The sequence below is a fragment of the Symphodus melops genome, assembly GCF_947650265.1.
Source record: "Symphodus melops genome assembly, chromosome: 1".
Classification (NCBI taxonomy): domain Eukaryota; kingdom Metazoa; phylum Chordata; class Actinopteri; order Labriformes; family Labridae; genus Symphodus; species Symphodus melops.
In genome coordinates this window covers 34,646,813-34,670,807 of record NC_136691.1, presented here as the reverse complement: position 1 = coordinate 34,670,807, position 23,995 = coordinate 34,646,813, and the positions used below count along the sequence as shown (strand labels likewise).

Sequence of the window (23,995 nt, the reverse complement as noted above, 5' to 3'; positions counted from 1 at the left end):
TTGACTGATGCATTCATAAAGAGAGTTTTTCTGTTAAGTGTCACCGAGGAGAAGCAGCATCGGTCCCAGCAGTGATGCAGCTGAGTCCGAATTCCCTGGGCAGCACTTCCAGGGAGACTTGTTCATCCTGGCTTTAGGCTCTTCACAGAAAGACATCTTTGAGGAAGACTGGGTGGATGTCATGGTGCGAGTCTACTGGCTTAAAGCGAGGTTCCTGGCCCTGCAGGTAAAAAAGCTTTTATTTATTTTTTAAACGTATTCGGCTCAGCTCAGCCAGATGTGACTTCTAAGTCTGTCATTTGTGTCTTTTTTTTTCTTTTCTCAGGGAGACATGGAGTCAGCCCAGGAGAGCTATGATGTCTGTACAGAACTCTTGCAGAGCAAACCAAAGAGCCCAGAAGGGAAACCGTACACTATAAATCTGCCAAATCTACGTGTGGATGCAGCAATCTCAGTGGAGGAGGTGAGTGCATTGACTTCCAAAACATACATCTTTAATTTACATAAACACAGTATCTCAACATCATGCTGATTTTAACTGTGACTGTTTCCTATGGTTCATGAGTTTGGAAAGGAAAGCGATCACAATGGTAGACTGAGGCTCAGATCCACAGAATGATTGCCCAGGTTTGAGGTGTCCTGGTCTCATTTGCACCTTTTGTAACTCGGAGAATGCTCCAAAATTCAAAGCAATATGTCCCCCTTTCATGCGTATAAGCCCTTATGTGAACACATCTCATCCACAAAGACTAGCGCTAATGCTACAGGCAGTCAAAGTGGGGCTATTCAACGCCATTTAGACCCGTCTGTTAAATTGGGGCAATGTCTCTACCTCTCTTTTTTTTCTCTCTCTCTCTCTCCGCTTACTGAAATAAAATCAAAAGGACGGCACATTGTGCTCGGCGTGTGGTCGAGTGGCGCAGTGTTTCTAAGAAATCTCCGTTATGGCTTTGGAATGAAAAAATAAAGTCTGCGTACTTTACTTTGACGTGATCATTATTCAAATAATCAGTGGCGGGCTGTCAGCGATACGACGCGTCATCCACGTCTGTAGATCGGTTTGGAGCCGTTACGCTCGAGAAGTCTTTGTTTCGTTTCCCCTGCTTGCTTCATTCAGAGAGGAAGCTTTGTTCCAAACAGCGAGCACGGTCTGAAGACGTGGAGTGGGACATTGTGGAAGCGGATCACTTCTATAAACGCGTGAGATCTCATTTGCTGGGAAAGTTGCTCTACATGTGTTTCTGCAGCTTTTTCTCCTCTACTGGCATCAAAATAAACCCTGACTCTCCCCCTCCCTTTCCTGCTCATCATCTCCACTGTGGAGTTACGGGGGCCAGACGGCTTTTCTCCACATTAAGACACAAAACAAGAGCGAACAGCGGGACGACGTCAATGAGCCAGTTAGCAGCATGTCATTGGTGCGAATGGTTTTGTGGACGGCACGCTAAAACGGCAGATTGTTGGTGCTGTTTATGCACAATTGATCCGTTCTCCTTGGATCTGGCCCTTAGTGGAACGACATAATAATAAACTAAATAGAATCAAACTTTTCCTAAGCCACTCAAATGGATTCTCTCTGTTTCTGAACGTGGCCTCTCTCTTTCTCTCTCTCTCCTCTTTCCCCACGGAGTAGATCGACAAAAGGCTGATGTCCCTGGAGCGCTGTCAGTCTTTGGAGGAGATCCAGCGTCTCTTTGAATCTGCAGACTACGAGTCTGTGTGCCGTCTGCTGCAGCCCACTCTTAATTACGGCAGCAGGAGTAAACCTCTGGAGTTTGTGAGCTCAGCACCGGAGCGGCCCGCTCAGCTGATGCTGCTGCAGGTTAGATATTGCTCCAACAGAGTGTTGACGGTTCGTGTCTTTTGAAATGTGTGATGACGGGGGGGGTTGAACTTTGAGCTGTGTGCCGTAGAACGCGCTGTTGAAGCTGGAGGACTACCAGCAGTGTTTGGAGTGCAGCGAGCTGGCTCTTAATGAAGCTCTGCAGCAGCTCAACTCTGGTCCAAACAGCGCTCCCCCGAGTAAGGAGGAGTGGGTGAGAACCATCGGAAAGTTGTTGGAGGGCATCGAAGTTTGCTTCTCCAAAGACTTGGCACTTCTAAGCAACGTCCCACACTACTCTAGCATGGCTCGACTGGCAAACAACCTCATTCAGGTAAGAAGAAGCTGAAGACGTCGTGTGTTTTCTTGAGGGTGAAACAATATGTTGTCCACTGTGTCTTATTAATTATCCGTTTTCAGCTGATTGACCTCAGCATGAGTGTTTCCGACGATCCCAAGGAGCCGTACTTCTTCTCGGTCCTGCCTTGGATCATCCTGTACCGCATCATCAAACACGAAGAGGCTGCTTTTGACTGTATGCTTCGACAGCACATTTCCGTGGGGGACGATGAAGGTTTGTTGACTTCTCGTTTTTCATGTCTTCAGATTTCTTCATGCGTTTCCCCCGTCATGGTTGCACACAGTGACCTTATCACGTCTCACTTTCAGATGACTCAGACACTCCCATGCTGCCCTCCTCCTTGATGCTTTTGAACACGGCCCACGAGTATCTCGGCCGTCGCTCCTCCTGCTGCTACTCCAACGGAGCGCTCCTGAAGTTCTATGTGAGTTTGTTTGCACACTTTTTTGTCTTCTTTTTTTTTTTTATGCATTTGACTTTTCTTTGAGTTTCTGTCTCTGAAACTTTTGAGTAAAGCCACAGTGTGGATCTGGTTTTTGTCCGACCATTTGAACGATTGAGTCTTGTGTTTTGTGTAGATTCAAGTTTTGGAAAAAGAGTTTGCCGCCTCATCCAGCACTGCCACTCACCCCTACAAAGAGGAGTTGGAGATGGCCTTGGAGCAGTGCTTTTTCTGCCTGTACGCCTACCCCAGCAAGAAGAGCAAGACCCGCTACCTGGAGGACCACTCGTCCCCACAGGTCTGTATCTTTGAGTCTGTCATGACCTGTTGCCAGAACTCGAATCAAACCGGATCCATCAAAAAGAACAGAATAAACAAAGAAATCCAAGTTAAGCCCAGTCGACCTTTTTTTTTCTCCTTTTTTTTTTTTTTTTTTTTTTTTTTTTATAAATCAAAATGTTATGTAACTGGTGGCGCAGTGGTGAGTGCGCACATCCCAACAACATCTCAACGCGGGCAGCCCGGGTTTAAGTCCGGCCTGTGGCTCTTTTCCTGCCTGTCAATCCCCACTTTCTCTCCCTAATTTCTGTCTCTGTCCACCGCTCTAATAAAGGCACCAAAAAAAGCCCCTAAAATAAAATCTTAAAAAAAAAAAAAAAAAGTTATATAACTTAGAATTTAGAACAAAAAAAACCAAACCCTCCATATGCGGCTAAGCTGGTATTTAGATAATGGCTAAATGGTGTTGAAGAGGCGGAGAACAAGTGAAGAGGTGGTGAGAATGCCTCGAGGCGTTCGCTAATTGGTCGGATTTCTCACCTGTATTGGCGAACCTTACCGAAGTGTTTGAACAGAAGCAGACTGCACATGACGCATGCGTTTGCCCTCGCTAACCCTCACCACGCAGCAGATATCTGCTCCATCCGTTCGTGGCGTTCGGTTGCCTCAAAAGCTGCTCGTCTGCTGTCGTTGCAACAAACGGAGGCCGTTTGGAGTGGCGTTAATGGCGTGACGGCGTCAATGAAGCTGAGTGAGAAGTGGGAAGGAAGCACATGGAGACGAACAAAGACGCATAGGTCAGATCTGCAGCATTGGCTTCAGCTTGTTGAGCTCGTCGTGCTCTCTTCCTGACAGTGACGACCTGTTTTCTCCTCATCTAAGATACCAAGATATTCTTGTTAAACTTGTTTTTGTTTTATCTTCTCGGACTGTAGAATTCAGATGATGTTGACACTTCAAATATTCAGAAAATGTGACCACAGGACCGCCTGTGTTTTTGTAATGCACCCGTCTGACCACCAGATGGGTGTCATCCCCACAGCTCTGTAATAATCCAGCCCTGCAGTGCTAAAGAACCCAGGCCAGCACATTGCTCTTGCTCCGTGTAAGACGGACTATGACACGAGTGTTTCCTGTCTGCAGGTGGAGCTGCTGTGGTGTGACGCCCTCTTCATGTTCAAGTACTTCAAACCAAAGTCCCTCCCTGAGTTCGACAGCTATAAGACGAGCACGGTGTCCGCCGAATTAGCCAATCTGCTGAGGAGGTTTGTTGGCATCGCCCCAACCAGTGACACGCCCACGCTCACCATGGATGAAGTGGCAGCCTACATCGAGTGCATGACAGAAAAGGTCAGCCGGGCTCGCACTGAAGGGGGAGAACAACAGTTAAACTGGCGTGTTGAACATTTTTAAGCTCATCCGCAGGTTCAGAATCCTCATCGTCATGAAAGAAATGTTGAATTTTGATCTTTTTAAAGGCTCCGAGCCTTCCTGAGGGGAGTCCTCCTGCGCCTGCAATCATCGACGAGATCTACTACCTGCTGGCTGATTACCATTTCAAGAACAAGGAGCAGTCAAAAGCCATCAAGTTCTACATGCATGACATTTGCGTGTGTCCCAACAGGTAGCTCGTTCCTCTTTACAAGTGTCAACACTCGTGCCGCCCTGCTTTTTAACTAACTCGTGGAGGTATATTTGAACCCCAATGAAGCTAAGAATACTTAGAAATACATTTTTCACACTATATGTCCAAATAGAGACTTGACGTGAAATGTGTATCTCTCAGGTTCGACTCCTGGGCCGGCATGGCTCTGGCTCGGGCCAGCCGCATCCAAGAGAAGCTCAACTCCAATGAGCTGAAAAGTGACGTCCCTATATGGAAACACTCCCAGGCGGTGTTGAACTGCTTTAAGAGGGCCCTGGAGATCGACAGCTCCAACCTGTCTCTATGGATCGAGTATGGTACCATCTCGTATGCGCTGCATTCCTTCGCTTCCCGGCAGCTGAAGCAGTGGCGCAGCGAGCTGCCCCCAGAGGTGGTTAAACAGGTGAGAGACAAGCTGACATGAGCAGATTATGTTGCTCATCAGCTTGTCCTGTCGCTTGATGTTAAGTCATATCTGCCATGTTAAGAGTTAAACAGATGTCACATCCAGTTATTGAACTTGTTCCACGCGTGTGTTCGCTGAAGAATAATTGATCTGTCGCCTTGAGCCCGAGTCCTCACGGAGCCTCCTCTGTCTCCCCGTGCTCGTCCGTCCGTTGTTTCAGATGGAAGAAAGGAGAGACTCCATGTTGGAGACGGCGTTCCAGTGTTTCCAGGGGGCTTCACGGTGCGAGTGTGACAGCGACGAAGAAGAGTGGCTCATTCATTACATGCTGGGGAAGATAGCGGAGAAGCGCAAACAGTCTCCGGGGGAATATCTGCAGCTTTACAAAAAGGTAAACGGCTCCTGGCTATGAGTTTACGTTTCACCACTAGCATCAGTCACTTCTCTATGTTTGATAATCAGCGTTGGATATCAATTAGTCTGGCATCGCATAAACGCAGTCCAAAATCTGAATAGCTAAGATGTCCTCTCGGTCGTCTGCTCTTGCAGAGGGACTACATTTGAGACCGTGCTTCTAAAAACAGTGAAATGTGACCTGCATACAGTGTTTGTAAATCAAAAGTCTGGAATAATTGGCACCTTGCACAACAAAAAAAAAACTAACAAATCACTTCTGACTGAAAAAAACCCCTCTTAGTGTAATTCATCTCAGTGATCCTTTGGTTGTAGGTTGAGCGCAGACAATTTTCTTGCTCTCCACGGGGTTGTTTCATAATCCGCCTACAGGAACACAGACCGCTGCCCTTCCACCCGCGCAAGATGTTTTTTTTGTTGTTTTTTTCCTTCCTGAGACAATGTACGGAGTTAGTCATGTCTCTGTTATTCTGATTGGATGAGTGGAGGCAGATGGACCTATATGAAACACGGTGTCATGGAGGTCAGCGCGGACCGAGGGGAGTGCAGGGCGCTCGCCGTCATCTCGCTCTTCCTTTTCTGTGCGCCGTTTATTTCTTCATATCGCCCGATGATTGTAGCGGAGTTGATGACTCTTTGCTCTTCGGGTTTATAGGCAGCAAACTATTTGCATGAAGAAGCTGCCAGGTACCCCCGAAAGATCCATTACCACAACCCCCCCGACCTGGCCATGGAGGCCCTGGAGGTAAACTACCATAGATGGTTCCATCTCGAGCCGCATTCATTTAATTCTGTGAAATAACTCTTTGAAAAACGTTGTATTTAAAGACATTGTAAACGTGACTGTGGACCATAAAATATCTTCTTCATTTTTTCTTTATCTGTATCTTCTTTATTTTTCTAGTTGCATTTTCGTCTCTGTGCTACCATGCTAAAACTCCTGGAGGGCGAGCAGCCTGATCTGGAACACGAGCTCTTGTTCAATTTGCTGGTCGAGGCTGCCACTGGGCCGTTTGCCAGGGGGGAAGAGAAGAGTATGCCCAGCATGCCCAGGTCCAATGAAAAGTAAGCCTCCGAGATGTAAAGCAGCAGGAGTGACTGCATGGCTCACCCCCCCCCCCTTCGTCTCAAACCTCCTTCTCTTGTTGATTGCAGGGAGAAACCTCCGTCCATGATGGATGAAGACGTCAACTCGTCCGTGTGCGTAGCCAACGCCCTCGGCTCCTCCCTCCCGTCAGCCGCCACCCCAGGTCTCACGTCCCCTCCTTACGTGGCCACGCCGTTTGACCACGATTACGCCAAACGCAAAACACTCCGACGGCAGCAGTGGCAGCAGCAGCGGCATGAGGAGCAGCAGGCTGATGGTACAGTCCCAGTCGTAGACGCAGGAAGCCCCCTGGGGAGCGCTCAGATCGCTAATCACCTGCTCAATGGCTTTGGTTTCAGTTACAATGATCCCTTATGCACTGGGTGATTGGGATGTGGTCAAATGGGCAATATGGCTGCTGATTATTTGACTAATTTGCTATGCCTAACAAAGCAGCAGTGTTGGAACAAATGGATTTTGAAGATTACATTTTGCAGAGTGTGTGTTTATAAATGTGTCTGCGTGATTGTGTATGTATGAATGTGTGTGTGTGTGTGTGTGTATGTGTGTGTACGTGCTGAAATAACATCCATTTCTAGTCGCTGCTTTAAAATTTCGCTCCTCACCAACCATGTTGCCTCTCCTCGTATTTAACAGTTAATGCTTTGTTGTTCCCAAAGCTGACTCCATTAAGGGGGGGGGGGGGGGGGGGGGGGTTAGGGCTCTGTGCGCATTGAAGGTTCATCTGTGTTCAGCCATAATCAGCTGCCGGCGATTGGTAACACACCACACAAGCTGCTGATTCTCAGTGATCCTCATTTTGTGTGTGTGTGTGTGTGTGTGTGTGTGTGCGTGTGCGTGTGTGTGATGTGCAGTCGGGTTGAACGGTGCGGTTTGCGATGAGAACGCGTTGGCCGTTACAGGACGGATACAAAGAGTCACGAGAAACCAACAGGGCACAGAGTGTTTGGTAAACAACGCGGCCTCCGACACGATGGCGTCTCGTGAACACATTCAGAGTGAATGGAACGCACAAGAACATCCCTTCACCTACTGTGTGCACGAAGCCTTTCTGATACACACACTTACATCACATTTCTATAAAACCCTGCTTGACAAGATGTCCTGCTTCCATAATATGAAGGGAGCTTCAACACATTTAGACGCTGAACCAAACACGAAAGCCAGAAGCGGCTCTTCTTCTTTCCTTGTATCGTCTCTTCACCCTCCATGTGTCATGTTGAGCTTTAATGTCCAAATAACGCAGCCATGTTGCCCATGTTGCCAGTCTTGTCGCCCTTTTTCAGATTTCCTTCCTACCTACCTCCCTACCTACCTGCCTGCCACCTCTTTGCCTGCTTGCTTTTACCACCTGCTTTGCCATTGATCTGCATGTAGTTCAAACGGGGTGAATGTCTGTTCACGCCTGGACGCAGTCACTTCTTCTTTATCACAGCTCACTGACCTGTCTGCTGGATCATGTGTTCCCATATTGTTCCTGTGTGGTGTGGGCTTACTCACTTTGACACAGAGTCCCTGGAGATATTTCAAACATTTCTTCACCTGATTTGTGCGTTTTGCTGTTTTTTCTCGAATTCGATAGAATTCTCAATTATGGCCAATTACTGTGAAAACGCCAGTTCGAATGTGGCTGTCCTCTTTATCGGCACACAGCTGAGACTGATGTCAGGAAACACTCCATCGTGCACATGTTTGCTTGTAGGTGTCCAATTTTTCTGTCTGAGTCCTGCTAAGAGCTCATTGAGGTGAACCGACTGTAGGGCCCGATTCAGACATGACTAATCAAGTAATGACTTGGATCAAACGATGGTCACCTGTTCATCATTCGTCTGCATCTCAACCTCGTGTTTTCTCTCATTGGTGCTACATTTTAAGAAGAGATCAGTGGTGTCTTCATCACTTGATCTTCTTTCAGGCCTTTTTATTCACTTTAATGGAGACGCTACGTGTGCTGTCTGTCTGAATCCGGTCCTACAGTTCCCTGGGGAGTGGCATTAAATCTGTTCTCTGTTTTCCCATTTAAAGTAAATGCTAATATATTTCAAACTCTTGATTCAGAGATACAGCTTTTTCTTGATAATATTTTAAAACCAGCTCCCCGTATCTCCAACAGCCTCACCAGAGTTTGACCATGATTACTGCCGGCCCAGGTCTGCAATGTGGCTGGCTTCCCTGAATGGTACTGCTCTCCAAACCCACCAAGCTCTTTTTGTTTGTGATCAGAAATTAGGTGCATTCTTTGTAGGAAGCACTGAATACACACTTTAGATTTCTACACAAATCTAACTTTACTGTTCACGTATAACTGTGATTCTTCTGACAAGTCTCTTGTGCATTATTCACTGAAATAGCAAAAGCTTGTTAGCCTCTTGATTGTGTTTTTACCGTTCCCTGCCAAGATTTTTTTTTTTTTTGCTGAGGCTGCACAACACAGCAATTAGGAGGACTGCTGGCATTTTGATTTTGGACCACTTACAAAAACAAACCCTCTCCTTTTATATCAAAGCGTCATTGGGGATCCACTAATAAGGATTTTCTGGCTCATGACCTATTTTTTTTTTTCATAATTGCATTATTCCCCTCGCACACAAATAGTGTTTGACAGTTTCAAAACAATCACCAACAGCTTGCAAACACAATATGTTCACATGTGCAAAAACACCTTGTGGATAATTGTTTTAAATTCAAATGTCCAGCCCGAAATTTAGAAAAGGAGTACATCAAATAAAAATAAGACCTAATGATGTCCATGACACGCCTACAGGCAGCAGATATTTGTTTGTATCTGGGTCCATGCAATATGCAGCATGACCCATGTTGTTGTTTTTTTTTTTCTTTTCTTTCCTTGGTTGTTTTTCCAGAGCGGAGTCAGGACAGTGAGGTGGTGATGCTCTCCGACTCCAACTCCACCCAGGACGCCTTCACCGACCCCGCCAGCTCTCAGGACAGCAGCCACAAACCCATGTCTGTGAAAGTTTGTTCATCGTCATCAGAGAGCACAACACCTGTGAAGGAGGGCCAGTGTGCCTCCGAGGACACGGGTACGCTCTGTTTGAAATGCATTTACAAGACTCATTCAGAATCAGCACTTAAAACGTTTTTACATCTCTGATTTTAAACCCTACTTTAGCATCACATATCGAGCATTCTGGCATCCAGGTGGAAGAAAAAATCATCCAGGAAGTCGTAGAATCAGTGGTGGTGACACTTCCTGAGACTTCAGCCCCAAAGGTCTCTGCAGATCCTTGTCCTCTTCCCGTTTCCCTTCCTGTCCCAGCCACGCCTCCCAAGCCAGCGCCCTCTCAGTCCACTCCCCAAACCCCGGCCAGCGAGGGAAAGAGGAAGCCCGAGCCCCCCGTTGAGGTGATCGAGGTGCCCAAAGTGCTTCCAACAGAGCGCGCCGAGCAGAGACGGATGCTGGTGGACATGTGCGTCCGCGCTCTCTTCCTCTGCCTCGGCCGCTTTCCCCAACACTACAAGAGCCTGTACCGCCTGGCCTTCTTCTACAGCAACAGCAAGACCCATCAGGTCAGTGTGGCCCTGTCAACGGATGGCAGTACTTTAGGTTCATTGTGTTTCAAAGGTTAAGTCACCCATTTAACATTCACCTATAATCCCTTTCCCCCTAGCATTAATACTGACATTTACAGAAGATGGGAGTTGCCAAGAATTCCTTTATCTTCAAACTATCCTTTTTTTTTCCTAAAGCGATAAACATCTCAGAGTTGCCGTGGATATTGTTTTAATTTTTTTTTTTTGTTCCTTTTAGTTTAGTGGTTCCTCTTGAGCTCTGCGGTGACACACGAGTTGCTGAAGCAGCTTGTGTTGGCTCTGAGGCTCTGTGGGCAGAGGTGTGCGTGGGTGGTAGCTCAGTGCTCTCTCAGCCAGTTTGGCACAGGGAGGTTGCGTCGAGCTTTACTGCGGTGGCATCCTTCTGTCAGCTCTCCGTTTGTCCAACCTTTAAAGGAAGCCTTTGTTTTCCACTTAATAAGGTGGAATTGGGCATAATAAAAAAAGCTGTTTATTGATTTAAAAAAAAATAAAAATAAAAATTTGTTGTCTATTATACTTTGACAAGCATCATGGGTTTCATTGCTTACGAGACGTAAGAAACATTTGTTCTCATTAATATCAGTCACAAGCCAAGCGATTAGTAAGCTCAATAAAGATAATTTCCCTGAGGCTCAATTCAGTGTGGAATAACTGTAGAAGCAGGGAGGTTGTACTTTATTTATTTTTTGCCTGTAGAGAACTAAACAGCAGCCTGGATGAAAACAAAATGCATCCAGGTAGTGGCGAGGACTCGGGTAGTGGATGTGATGCTTGTTTACGCGGGTTGCTTAGCTGCCTGTACAAGCTGCCACATCCAGCGTTAAAAGCCTCCGCGCTTCACTCGCATTGACTGCCGGCCTTTATCCTCACTCCAGGAGAGGCAGCCTGTCATTTCATGCCCATAGCCGAGTGGCATTGTGAAAAGATGACATGAAGTGGCGTTAGCATAGCTATCTGTTCAAACATGATACAGGTGTCGACACTGAATTGTGAGTCACTCCGTCGTGAAAGGGCTCCTGCGTTTTGTTTACAGGTTCTGCTTTTCTTCTCAGCAGACATTAAACACGGCACGCTGGAATGTGTTTGTCATCTGCTGATAAAGCAGGGAAATCCCCCGTCTGATTAATACCGCCGGTAGATTAAAGTATGCAAACATGTATGTTGTTTTTTTTTTTTTTTTCCATCTATGTATTTATTTCTCTCCACAGAACCTACGGTGGGCACGAGATGTGTTGCTAGGAAGCAGTGTCCCATGGCAACAGCTGAAGCACATGCCAGCACAAGGACTTTTCTGTGAAAGAAACAAGACAAACCTGTTCAATGTAAGTCAACGTCACCCTGCCTCCTCCTCCCCGCCCACCACCAGCCACCCCGTCATTATGTCACCACACGTTTCTTAAGACATTGTTAGAACATCCGTCATCACCGGGTTTATTGGCAACACCGAAAATGATTAAGGTATCATCATCTTTGTTGACACATCACACGCAGAACCAAACACAAATGTTTTTTGTTTTTTTTTCTCCCCGTGACAGAAACAAACGGTTATCAAAGTGGCCTGCTGAGAATGTACCCGTCAATGCACGTTGTCTTCACTCTCCCTTCATGGGGTAAACAGTCGCCATCACAAGGCGGCGGCGGTGGCGGCCGTGTGTCGTGTTTAAGTATCGGTGGTTTTTGAAGGCGCTCTCTGCACATGCTTTGTTTGAAACAGTGAGACAATGCAGTTAAACTTAAACTTCACCAACCACGTTTTGTCTCAGGTTCACTCTCGAGCTTTATTGTAAAGCATGGCAGCAGAATAGCAGCTAATGGAGGCTACCAGAGGAAGAACAGGGGAAGTGTGTTCTCGGCACTGTGGCTAATGAGCTGCCTGCATGTTCGCCGTGGGCGTATGATTGGCGTAGTACAGTTAGGTTTACCCTTGTCACACATCTTACTCACATAATTCAATTGGATGCACTAAAATCAGCCCTAAATAGATGAGTAGATAAAAGCGCTGCTAGAAATGGAGTCACCCAGCAGGAGGGTTTTTTTTTTTTTAATTCTCTGCCTCTCAGAATTACAAGGCCTCTGTTGGGTTCCACTGCAGGAGATTACTGCCGGACTCTTTCATCTGTTCTGCATGTCAGATTATTTACCTCTTTTCTCTGGAGGTTGATATTATGTCACGTCAACGCCGGCAGAAATGGGCTTACACTGTGACGTGTCCCTGGTGTGATTTGTCAAAGCTTCATTGTTCAGACTTTAGTTAATAAGCAGATCGTGTGAGCGGAGCGTCACATCATGTCGGCGCCTCCTCACCACGTGGTTGTCTGTTGAGGCGTCGAAGTTCTTTTTTTTGGGGGGGGGTGAGTTGAACGCTGCGTGGTGGTTAGCGGGCGTTGAAGTGATGCGGGCCAGCTCTGATCTGGAGGAGAGCTCTGCATCGCTCTGGCTCCCTCTGGGTTCTCACAGAGCCCCTTCTGGAGACAAACCTGCCACCCTGGCATCCCAACTGTCAGAGCTTTACTGTTCCTCTCAAAGCAAGCCATCCCTCTCTCTCTCTCTCTCCAACACAGGGCTGCACGAACCCTTCGAAATATTTCTCAAACACGGCAGTTTCAAATTTGTCGGAGTTCTGGCTGCTGATCACTTTCACAAAAGTTGAACCCTTAAACGCTGGATACACGGCCTGTGTTTTTCTTTGTTAGCCTCATAAGAACAGCAGATACGAGCGTTCCAGTTTAGCTCACAGCGTCACTCAGAACTACAAGCCTTCAATCAAGTTCATCAGCAGTTTATGAGAAAACCTCACAACCTTTCTGAGGAAGCACACTTTGTGTTTTTTTTTTTTTTTCTAATAAACTGGTGACACTGAGCAGGAGATCGTTTCTGTTTGTTGTGCTCCGCGCTCTTCTGATCAACATCGTTAAAAATCTCCAAAAAGCTTGACCTCATGCTGTCAGTCTTTGACAGATATACATCTATGATTTGACCTCGCCGGTCGTCGGTTCGAGCACAGAGATTCTTCATCACATCCGACACAGAGATGGGACACTTGACTCTGAGTCCTCACCTCATTGAGTGTGTGGGTGAAAACATCCCTGATGTAGGTCACGATGCCCTACTTTTCCTTCTTGCTTTGGCTGCCTTACATGAACTGCGGCCTGCAGAAGGTAACCTATATAGTGCTGTTTAGACATGATCCAGATGAGCTTGTGTTGCATTATTTATAGTTGTCAGTGGGACTCCTTTCTAAGAGAAGAAGCTCACTTATAGACAAATGATGAACCTTAACTAATCATAACGTTTGAATCAATGATCAATAATTTCATCCATATAGCACACTACAGAGAACTGCTGTGTTACTACAATGATGCTCGAATATAAGGCTATCTACCATAAGCTAAGCAGATACCAATATTCACTGGGTATGCTAATATCAGTGGCGCTCTCATGAATGCACGGGAGTTTGAGGCGTTTGGTTTGTTCATTGCAGACATTTGGACTCTGAGCTGTTCTCAGTGTTTATGAGCGCTGTGTTTAGTGCCACGCTGATATGTGACTCTATTTATAAAGCTGATAACGATTTCAGACGGGACACATCTTGTAACTCTTATTGTATGTTCAGCTGTGTGGCCTGTGTGCAGCGTTCGTGTGTGAAATGTGCTCTTCCAGAGCGGCCCACCTTCAGTGACTGATGAAAGCATTCATAAATGACCCCAAGTCCTGTTTCCTGTCTCACCTGGTCTGTACATGTCAGCCCAACATGAAGAATAATAATACTAGTTATTGATCTGGGAATGACGCAGCTTGAGTCTAGCTTCATGTTTACAGTCCCAGACAGAGAGTTGATTGGTTGGTGCTTGGTGTGTTTTTGTTTTGTCACTGCAGGCTTCTGATTTAAATGGTTAGGATGTTTGTGTCTGATCACTGTGTGGATTATTACCTGCCTGATGTTCATGAGCGGTATGCTGTCTTGTCTTTGTGGCGTGGTTGGTTGAGCTCAGCGGGTACGAGCGTGTGCCACGAACACAGGCTGCGGAACCTCCTCGCACAAGTCGCTCCGCTCCATGTGCTGCAGACGCTGCTGACAGTCTCTGATCTCTTGAGTTAAAAGCAGCGTGATACATGAAGCGTTACACCCGGGCCGCCGTCTTGGAGGACGACAGCCAGCGAGCCGACACTTGGAAGTTCTGTCAAAGAATTTCAACCAAGCTGTAACAGCTGGTCAAAAGTGTTTCTGCCTTTAACAGACGTGTGGACTCTGACACGCTTCGATATCGTTTCGACAGTACAGATAAGTCATCACAGGTTCTTCTGATATTTGTTCTTTAATGATGTGTGCAGTGTTTGTACAGGTGGAGAACAAAGTGACTCTTTTATCTTTGCATTATTCTTTAATAAATAGATAGATAGATAGATAGATACTTTATTGATCCCGAGGGAAATTCAAATAAAACATCAAGTAGAGAGTGATCTAAAGTGCACATTTGTGTCTGAGCTGAATTTGCAGCAAAATCGTGGACGGTGCAGTCATGGCACGGACACAAAGTGAAGTGCATAGTCGTGCCTGACCTGAAGCCACAGCGCCCCCAGTGGAGACAGGGTGTCATTACAAGGACAGAAATCGATTTTAAATTTGGAATATAATAATTATGTACTAGTGAATTGATATTCTTATCACCGGCCCGACTCTTGATAGCAGTGAATAACGTAAATGTGGAAAACAGCGGCGGTGACGCCAACAGAGCCTTTCTGAAAAGATGACGTTTTTTCTGTTAACTTGAGCACTCGGAGCTGCAGCTGCTGCGAACGCCCTCTCCTCGTTAGAAACCATTTTTTTTTAAAAAGACTGTGGCGCTCAGAAGGGAAGCACTAGGCTGACACACGGCCGGAGGAAAACATTTAGACAACTTCTGATATCTGGAAGCGAGCAACATAAAGCCGTTTGCATATGTTCATCAAATTCTGTAATGCTTCAAATCTGTGTTTAAGGAATCGCCTGGTCGCCTGTATGTTTCATCACACACACACACACACACACACACACACACACACACACACACACACACACACACACACACACACACACACACACACACACACACACACACACACACACACACACACACACACACACACACACACCTGGAAAACTACTGCAAAATGCCTTGTGAGCTTATAATCATTGTTGTAAAATACTGAGTTCATGCTCAAACATTTACTGTGCAGACGTTTCACAGCAGCAAAGGTGGATGTTTGTTCTCACGTCAAACCGCCTTGATGCTCTGCATGACTGATGATCGGGAAGAGTCAGATGTTCAGACAAGCACAGTGTTACCTCCTCCCTCTTCCCCTTACCCTCACACACACACACACACACACACACACACACACTCTCTCACACACACAGGCTCCTGCTCACACGTTCTTCCACCACTCACACGTTCGCTCTCTTCAGATCTCCAGAGGAAATGGATGTCCTTGTTGCCACATTTCGGAGTAAACTCCGACTTCATGTGTTGCTCTTGTAATGTTTTTTGAGAACATCTTTTCCACAGACTCTTGTCTTATCAGAACGAGTGTTTCTGTCTGATTTATAACGTGTCTTTCAGGCAGGCTCGGTGTCTTGTTCTGTCAGATCAGCTGAGGTTTTTGGACCTGCAGGGGAGCAGTAACGCTCGCTTTTCTTGCCTCGGTTTGATGTATGACTCAAACATTTGTGCGCTCAGCAGTGCAGCGTGCTGTAGGTGGAGCTCGGCTCGGGAGAACATTGTTGTTGTTCTCTCTCTCTCTGTGGGGCGGAGTATTGGCCGAATGAACAGTTTGTAGAAGTTGATATATTTGCATGTTGGAGGGTTAAGTCTGGCTGCCTGTTTGTTTTTCATGGTCTTCTTCTGCTCTCTCTTCAGTTTCAGCTTGACATTTTTTATTTTTTATTTTTGGTCCCCTCACACACGCAGCAGGAATCAGGAAAAACAAGGTGTGTTTGTCTTGATATGTTTGTGGTGGCCAGCTTTAGAGACACGACAATAGAGGACAGAGAGGAAAGGAAGAAGTTGAGGGCTGAGGAAACGCTGAGAGTGTGTGTAGGCAACAGAGTCTGATCTGTTCAGGCAGCTCTGCAGCTCTGTGTTTCTGTGCTTCCATGTGGGCTTCTCTGACACAAACCTGTCTTTTTCTCTCTTCAAGTTCTGCGGTTATTTTTTTATTTTTTTTTCTCGATTAATGCTCCATCCTCCTCACGCCTCCTACTACACCCATGTGGTGGCACTGAGTTCATTTGTTCAGCCAGTTTAGCTTCTCTTGTTCTTTTCCTGTTGCTCCGTCTTCAGGGTGATCACGCTCTCCCCCCTCCCCCTGCCTCTTATTCGCCCTGCTCATCCGCTCTCTCCGTTGCACTCCTGTTTCCTCATTACTCTCTCTCTCTCCCTCACTCACTCACTCCTCTGTTTGTGTGTATTGTGTGGGGGTGTGCACTCATGGGCGGGAGTTTCTCCGCTTGCCTCCGATTGGCTGGCAGAGGTCTACGCTGATTGGTTGTACGCTGTGTATAGTGCAAGGGAAAGGAAAGGGGGGGCGGGGGGAGAACTCCAGCAGGCTGGGGTCAGGGGAGAGCGGAGATAGAGTGCGTGGGTGTTTTTGTTTTGAGATGGCAGGGTTTGAAAGCAGGAGAGGAACGAGTCGGCTCGTCTGTCAGTGGCATACAGAGCTCGTAGGCCCTGACTTCAGCGCTGTTTCTCATCTCGGCGAGGTAGCTGCCATTCTCCTCCGCTTCTTCTTCGCGTGCAGCGGTGCTTCCCTCCTCTCCTCTCCCGCGACTCTCGCTGCCCGAGCACCCAAATGCAGCCCACCCCTCGCTCTGTGAGCCTCTCTCAGGGTGGAGGCACTGCCAGGGCTGCTTGTGCCTGTCGCCAGCAGGAAAATGTCCAAAAGAATACGAACACAGACGCCGTGGAGTAGCTTTCTTTGGTGATGGTGAGTCGCTTTCCCTCTTTGACTTTTTCACAAAATGCAGCGCAGCTTGGTGCCGTGGAGTTCCTGAGTCATGTTGAGTCTCTGTAATACTTTGAGTGTCGTGTTTTTTTAAGACAGCTGCACGCTGAGTGTGCATCTCTAATTCCTGTAGGTTCAAAAAGAGTCGTGTTATACCATCCACCTGCAGACTGCTGTTACTATTCACAGGTAGCTTGTCGTCTTTGATGTGTAGGAAATGGACTCACACAGTCTTAAGTTTTTACCAATCTGCTGAGCTTACAGCTTGTTGTTACAAGACCGATCAGCCCTGAGTGTGTGTAACTTCCCTGCAGGTAATATGTTTGAACATGCTCCATGTGTTGGATTCATGCCCAGCCTTTCACCGTCGGGTGTTATGAAAGTTTTTTTTTTTTTTTTTTTTAAAGCTACAGTTGAGGTTGTTGTTAAGCAGTCAGCCATTATTTAGTTTTGCCTTTTTCAAAGGAAGGAGAGGACAAATCACGACTTTTCAAAGAAACATTGTTCAGATGTTGGATCATAAAGTGTTTTCCAGAAGGAGCTGAGTGTCTCAGTTGGTTACTGTGGTGGTGGTGGGTTCATGTCCCTGTGAGGAACTCTCAGTTTGTGTCCGTTTTCAGCGCCCCCTGTGGACAAAGTAGCGCCTCTAAGTGTCTGTTCTGATTTTGTCCTGTGCATGTTTAAGTTGTGCATCACTCGTCGAGGAACTTTGAGGTCGAAAGTAAAAGAGGTTGATTCTGTAGTGAGCTGTCGTCTGAGGCTCTAACCTTTAACCTCATTGCTTTTGCTCCTCAAAGAGGCCTCAGTCTTCATTTCAGTCTGTTTCATGAGCACTTATCAAACCCTCTACTTGGGCTTTCAGAGCTTTTGAAATGATCGAGAAAATGTTTGTCCTGGTTTAGATTTTTTACGGAATAGATTGAGAAACCTGTAAGTTTGCTTTTCATACTTACTGGACATTTGTTTCACTTAATTGTAAAGTGTGTGTGGTGATCTCATGAAAGGTCACATATTGTTCTCTGATTTAATGTTAGTTAAGTGTCAGAGCTCCACAAAACATGTCTGTGAAGTTTCTTGTTCTAAATCAACTCTGACCCTGGATTTAGTTACCTCTCTGTCCGCCCTGCTGCAGAAGGCTGTTCCTGTGTCTTTACTTGATACTTTCTTTCAGACCTGTAGGTCCATATCTTGATACAGAAAGCACAATAAATACAAATACAGGATATTTAGAAAAAAAAGGATATATAAAATATGTTCCACGGTTTGAATGTGATTAAAATTCAAAGACACATTTACCCCAATGTTTCCAGAAACATGATGAATACCTCGGTTCACTCAGTCTTATAATAACGTTTTCTGACTTATGTAATCGACGCACACATTTATATATCTCAAACCAGTGTGAAATGTTGAGACATCATTGAAGACAAACATCTGACTAGCGCTCGTCCATCATTATATGCTACCTGTAACTTTTTCCTTTTAGCTCGACGGTAATCGCACCATGAGTGGGCGGGATACAGCGAAGTGCAATGAGCTCTGAACGGCCCTGTTTTTTTACATCGTCTGTACACATTTGAAATGTTCATGCCAGCATGTGCTCTTGAGCATAAAGTTTACAGGGCTGACGCTGCACATCATCACTCAAGTCGTTCCTGATAATATGTCCGAGATATTTGACTTTATGCACCACGTTCGGTGCTCGATCAGAGATAAAAAATAAAAAAAAGGAATATTTGTCGTCTTTGGATTTAACTATCAACACTGCTGGAGTCCAGAAGTAAAAGGTGGCAAGAGTACTAAGTCGTCAGCGTACATTAAATTCTGGGGGCGGCCGGTCAAGTCCGGATGCGGACCAAAATATGGAAGTTGATTTGGTAGCTGGAGAGGTTTCCAGATCACTTCTCGAACACTGCCAAGGTGCCTTTGAGCAAGGCACTGAACCCCCACCAGCTCAGGGGGCGTGTCCAGTGGGGTCAGCCGCTGCATTAATGCATGTCCACAGATCCTGTCTGTAGCATACAAGCTTTAAGCTGTTCAGAGAGATCGTCCATATGCAGGTTAAAGAGCAGTGCTGACATCAGATATACTCCTGCCCCACCCAGCTCATATGGACTCATGCAAATACCTGAAATGTAATATTCTGATCAGATGTCTGTTTGTAATTAATAAATAATTTAGTGATTTATTCTATTGAAGGCTTTGCATACATCGAGAAAACATCAAATAAATATAGTTGAGTTTTTTTCGTTTTGTTTTACATGCAAACGAGCTGTCTGACCACGCCCCCTCTCTGGTAGGGCCAATGGTGGCCCGAGCAGTGAGAAGGCAGAACAAACACCTAGCTGTGGGAGGGGTTACTGCCCTTTGTGATGTCATGAAGGGAGAATCTCCAAACGGCCTGTTTGAGCAGGTTTGCAGACGGACAAGAGACGCACGTTAGTGTTAGAACATCATGGTAAAGTGTATTTTACTTAATATGTGGCCTTTAAGGATTTGACCAGGTAAAATATAATGCATACTGGAGGTGTGTACTTCCTTTGCCCTTCTTGTTTGCTGCGCGGTGCTTCTTTAAGTTTTTAAACTTTGAATTAGTGACAAATTAATTTAACTTCAGAACATGACTTCTCCTCTTCCTCTTGTTCTAAACAGAGGACCCTTTTTAATCCTGATTATGAAATGAAGAAAAGATCAGATTTCAGTTGTACCTAACCCCTCCCCGGTCATGTATTTGTCTCTAGTCCGTGATGCATCTTAATCTCTGTCTCATCTCTGTATTGACCAAATCTGTCGCTCCAGATATCAGACAAGCAGTGGTCTTTTTTTTTTTTCTCTCTCTCTCTCTCATAAAAAAATAAAATAAAAAGTGAAAAATAAAAAGATGCTTAAAATCATTGCAGTTAAAGTCTTACAAATCAGCTTTAGCTGTTGTGCTGGAGTATAATCTGTGTAAAGCCATGGCTATGCTTTCCCTAAACAGATTTACTGAATGGACGGTTCTCTGATGAAGAACGACTCTCCTCCATTAGAGATGTTTTTTCGAAGTGAGCCCCGCCCACTCCCTCAGCATACTTTTCCTGCTCCCTTTGGAGGCTTCTGGTAATCTGTGCAGTGAGAGGTTAAGACCTTTCCGAGCCTAATTGTGTCATATGGCAATCATAAAATCTGGTCATGTTCACGGTCATTCGTTTGCCTTTCTAGGTTTGATTGAGGGTCACCAGTTGAAGAAGACCCTTTAACATCATTTCAAAAATAAGTGTCTCTAAATGAGTCGTGACAGGAGGCTGGTACTGATCATTCAGTTTCCCAAATATGTGAAAAATGAATCTTGCGGGCCCGATTCAAGACTGTCAAAGGAAACTGGGGGGGAACACACTCAGATGCATGGGCTGACTCTCTGCAGCGCGTTAAAGAGGTTATATTTGACTGATTCCGAGAAGTCCATCCTCAAGAATCTCATTTGTTGTGATGGGTTTATTTAGCCTCTCGTTCCTGCTTTGTTCCTCTCCAGTGGCTTTGAAAATGTCATCTGCCAATCTGGAGCTGTCTGTGAGGAGGAGCAGCCCACCCTCCCCTCCCCTGGTAGCCTTCAGTAGCTGATGGAGCCATCTAATTTGTCCTGTTCATTTCCCTCCATGATGTGGTCTTTTTTTTTTTTTTTTTTTCTCTTCCATTGTTTGGTCTCGCACACATTCTCTGAGGCCACAAGCTTCACTCGGTGCCATGTGCTTGATGACTGTACACAGCCTAGGCCACCATCTGCACTGTCGTCAGTAGCGTCAGAGAGCAGAACCTCGCCTCGCTCCACCTGCTGAGAGGACATGTGCTCACCGAGGAAAGAGAGAGAGAGAGAGAGAGAGAGAGAGACTCCAGCATCAAAAAGCACCTCAACTGGCTTCCTGCAAAGGAGGGACTGTGTTTATTGGCAGACGGTCAGCTGGTCTGTTGCATTGCTCGGACAGAGCTGAGCTCTAATGAGGCTTCCTCTCATGTGTGCCCAGAGACAGAAAGCGCCCCCCCCCCCCCCCCAATCTCTCACTTACCACCTCCTACATACTCTACTGTAGCAAGCCAGTCCAAAAGATCTCTCCTGCCGCCTTTCCATCCCCTCATTAAAGTTTTTATCTTTCCATGCCATGTTTTTCACTCCTAGTTTCTCTGCTTTGTTTCTTTTCTTTTTTTTTTCTCACCATAATACACTGACGCTGATTTTGTCCATATGCATGACAAAACTTCAAGTAGCAACAGGGCGTGGACCTCAGATGTAAACTTTGATCCGACAAAACATGAGCCTGTTTCACGTAGGCGGCTCCACCTTCAGAGCGTTTGTCCTCCTCCACTTCTTCTGAATAATGTCATGCCACTGAACCCTGCGTCGGGACTTAACTCATGCTTCTTCCTCTTCTGCTTTTTCTCTCCAGGGCATCTGGCGTATTCCAGTAGATGAGATTGATCGCCCAGGGAGTTTTGCATCTCATATGAACCGATCCATTGTCCTCTTGCTGGAGGTGCTGTCTCAGCTCAAGGATCACGACACCCTTCTGAAAGTCTCTTTCATGCTGCAGAGAACCCCTGACCAGGGAAAGTAAGGACCGTCTCTGTTTGACGCCTGCTGTTTCTGTCATCTATTATGTGTCTGCTCCTCATGGCCTTGCTCTCTTCTCTTCGTTCTCCTCCATGAAGGAAGTATTTACGGGATGTTGATCGGCAGGTTTTGGCCAAGAGAGCATTTTTCCTAACTGTAAAAGTCCTGGAGGACAATCTCAAGAGTCTCTCAGGGGTAAGGGAAGCGCAAATCACCACACGCACACGTATACACACGGGGAGCTGCGCTCGCTCCGTGTTTTGACAGGGTTCTGTTTTCTCTCAGGTGTCTGAGCAGCTTCACAAAGCGCCCGCGCCCTCCATGGGGGAGATGACCACAACAGACGCATCCAGCCGGCCCGGTTCGGAGGACGGCAAACATGCACTGCCGAAGAAGCCTGGACTCACCGAGGGAGCGGCTGCCACTGACGCCGGGCCCAGGGACGCCTCTCAGCCGCAGCTCATCCACCCACCACCGCTCTCCATAGACAAAGGGAGTAAAGCTCAGGAGGGTTACTCCGGGAAGGCGGAGACTGACGGGCAGAAAGCAGGTCCAGAGGAACCCATGGAGCTGGACTGTGGAAACTGGAGGAGGCCCTCTGCCACCACCGATTCTCAGGGCAAGCAAACAGAGGCCGAGAGCTCGCTAGCGTCTGTGGAGCCCCTGCAGAAAGTGAGCGACAGCGGCCGGACACCAGAGCTGTCTCTAGAGGAGCTGAGTATCAGTTCCAGGCAGCAGCAGCTACAAGCTTCAGCACTCAAGGTCACTGTGGCAGCCAGCGGGACGGATCAGGGCTCTGCGCGGAGGCCGAACAGGAAGAGGAAGCTTCTTGAAGATGTCGAGTCTGGGAAGACGTTGCTGCTTGATGCCTACAGGGTTTGGCAGCAGGGACAGAAAGTCATGACCTACGATCTGGGACGCATTGAGAAGATCATGTCTGAGACCTACATGCTCATAAAACAGGTAAACCTTTTTTTTTTTTTGCACCAAATACCTCTGCTGGGACACAGAGGACATGTGTCGTCATCATGTCTTATCATCGTCCTCACTCACTGTATGACTTCTATGCAGTTACATCCAGGGCCCTGCAATCAATAAGAATCATACAGTAATGTGCTTGATGAAGTAATAACACAACAGTGCATCCTGTGTGTAACGTCATGACTGAGCTCTTTCAGCCTTCACTTTAAACGGTTTTCTTCCGAGGCAGAAAATAAAAAGCAGTTTTGTGTAGAAAGGGAGATTCTGATCTTTTGAGACTTTAAAAAGATCCATGACTTCCAAAAATCGATTTTGATTTCTTTTCTTGGCTGATCAGTCACTCCCTGCCTGGTGCTGAGGCTCGCAGCGGAGCAATTCCTCCAGACGACTTGGAGCAGATCCTGGAGACTTTGAATCGTGGATCTGATGAGCACGAACGTGCCGGCCTGTTTCCTGCTCACGTTGTTCGTTCTCAGAATGACTGTGTTGCATGCTGCACATATACTTTGCCGGTTGACCTGTGTTTTCTGTGAAAACCCCCCAAATGTTTCCGAGCTGCTAATTCAGACAGGAGCTGATGATCTGCGCTCGCTCCCTTTGATGGAAACTCAAAGTGAAGACTTCTCTTACAGACGGATGTTTTTCTGGAGAGGACTAAAATTGTCACTTAGATTAAACTGATCGTCTCAGTGCACACAATTACAAAGTCATTTTTGGGAGGAATATTTTCAAATATGGTTTGAATACTGAGAAGTTGATACAACACAGGAGATAAGGTCCCTGAGCTTTGCATTAAACTTTGAAACTTTTGCAGGTATAAAATAATTCAGATCTTTAAACAGCTTTTTGATCAGCGGATTAAAGAAACTGTCGTATCTGCAGCAGGCCCGTGATGCCTACAGTAAGACCTGTAGACCCTGCTGCTCGGTGATACTTCAGCTTTGCCTTTGAACGTATCACTTCATTTTTTTGTTCTCTAAACATCGTTCGACAACAATCAACACGGAAGTGAAAGCCAAGATGTTTGGCATGTTTAGGCTGTGAGAGACCAGCAAGGTTTTTTTTAATATATCCACCGCTGCTTGCAACAGCTTTGTGTTGAATGAATCAAAAGTAAGATTGAAAGTAAAAATAGCTTTTCTGCACAATAAGTAGTAAAGGTAATTGTTTATTTTCTGTGGTTGGTTCCTACACACATGTGGCGCCTGAGAGCATGCACGGGCGACATGAAGCTTCCATTTGTGTTTCTCAGAAATGAAGCAGCTTTTATTTTGTCACTAAACTCTTTGGCATCATGTGATCATGGATCCAGAAGACGCTCTGGAGGTCTTAGTCCTCTGTGGTTATCTCAAAGTAAAGCACACTTACACACAGTAGTATCTGGGGAAACTCCCCTTGTTGTAACTTAGCAGGGCTTAC

The 23,995-nt window shown here is 46.3% G+C and overlaps 1 protein-coding gene across 3 annotated transcripts in view; it reads left to right on the top strand.

Moving 5' to 3' along the window:
- cabin1 (calcineurin binding protein 1) overlaps positions 1 to 23,995 on the top strand; it is a 40,662-nt gene that overhangs the window by 5,273 nt on the left and 11,394 nt on the right. Inside the window, exons 14-34 of one of the 3 annotated variants that reach the window (XM_079346067.1) lie at positions 39 to 226; positions 326 to 463; positions 1,634 to 1,822; positions 1,914 to 2,156; positions 2,243 to 2,396; positions 2,492 to 2,607; positions 2,762 to 2,923; positions 4,048 to 4,254; positions 4,383 to 4,528; positions 4,691 to 4,952; positions 5,176 to 5,346; positions 6,025 to 6,114; positions 6,274 to 6,434; positions 6,525 to 6,619; positions 8,591 to 8,656; positions 9,339 to 9,518; positions 9,608 to 10,005; positions 11,238 to 11,351; positions 21,432 to 21,595; positions 21,694 to 21,790; positions 21,881 to 22,558. In XM_079346067.1, coding sequence (XP_079202193.1) covers positions 39 to 226; positions 326 to 463; positions 1,634 to 1,822; positions 1,914 to 2,156; positions 2,243 to 2,396; positions 2,492 to 2,607; positions 2,762 to 2,923; positions 4,048 to 4,254; positions 4,383 to 4,528; positions 4,691 to 4,952; positions 5,176 to 5,346; positions 6,025 to 6,114; positions 6,274 to 6,434; positions 6,525 to 6,619; positions 8,591 to 8,656; positions 9,339 to 9,518; positions 9,608 to 10,005; positions 11,238 to 11,351; positions 21,432 to 21,595; positions 21,694 to 21,790; positions 21,881 to 22,558 — 4,019 coding nt within the window. Of the gene's footprint in view, positions 1 to 38; positions 227 to 325; positions 464 to 1,633; positions 1,823 to 1,913; positions 2,157 to 2,242; positions 2,397 to 2,491; positions 2,608 to 2,761; positions 2,924 to 4,047; positions 4,255 to 4,382; positions 4,529 to 4,690; positions 4,953 to 5,175; positions 5,347 to 6,024; positions 6,115 to 6,273; positions 6,435 to 6,524; positions 6,734 to 8,590; positions 8,657 to 9,338; positions 9,519 to 9,607; positions 10,006 to 11,237; positions 11,352 to 21,431; positions 21,596 to 21,693; positions 21,791 to 21,880; positions 22,559 to 23,995 lie in introns of all 3 variants that reach the window. The other 2 variants (XM_079346065.1, XM_079346066.1) reach the window with 2 other exon arrangements.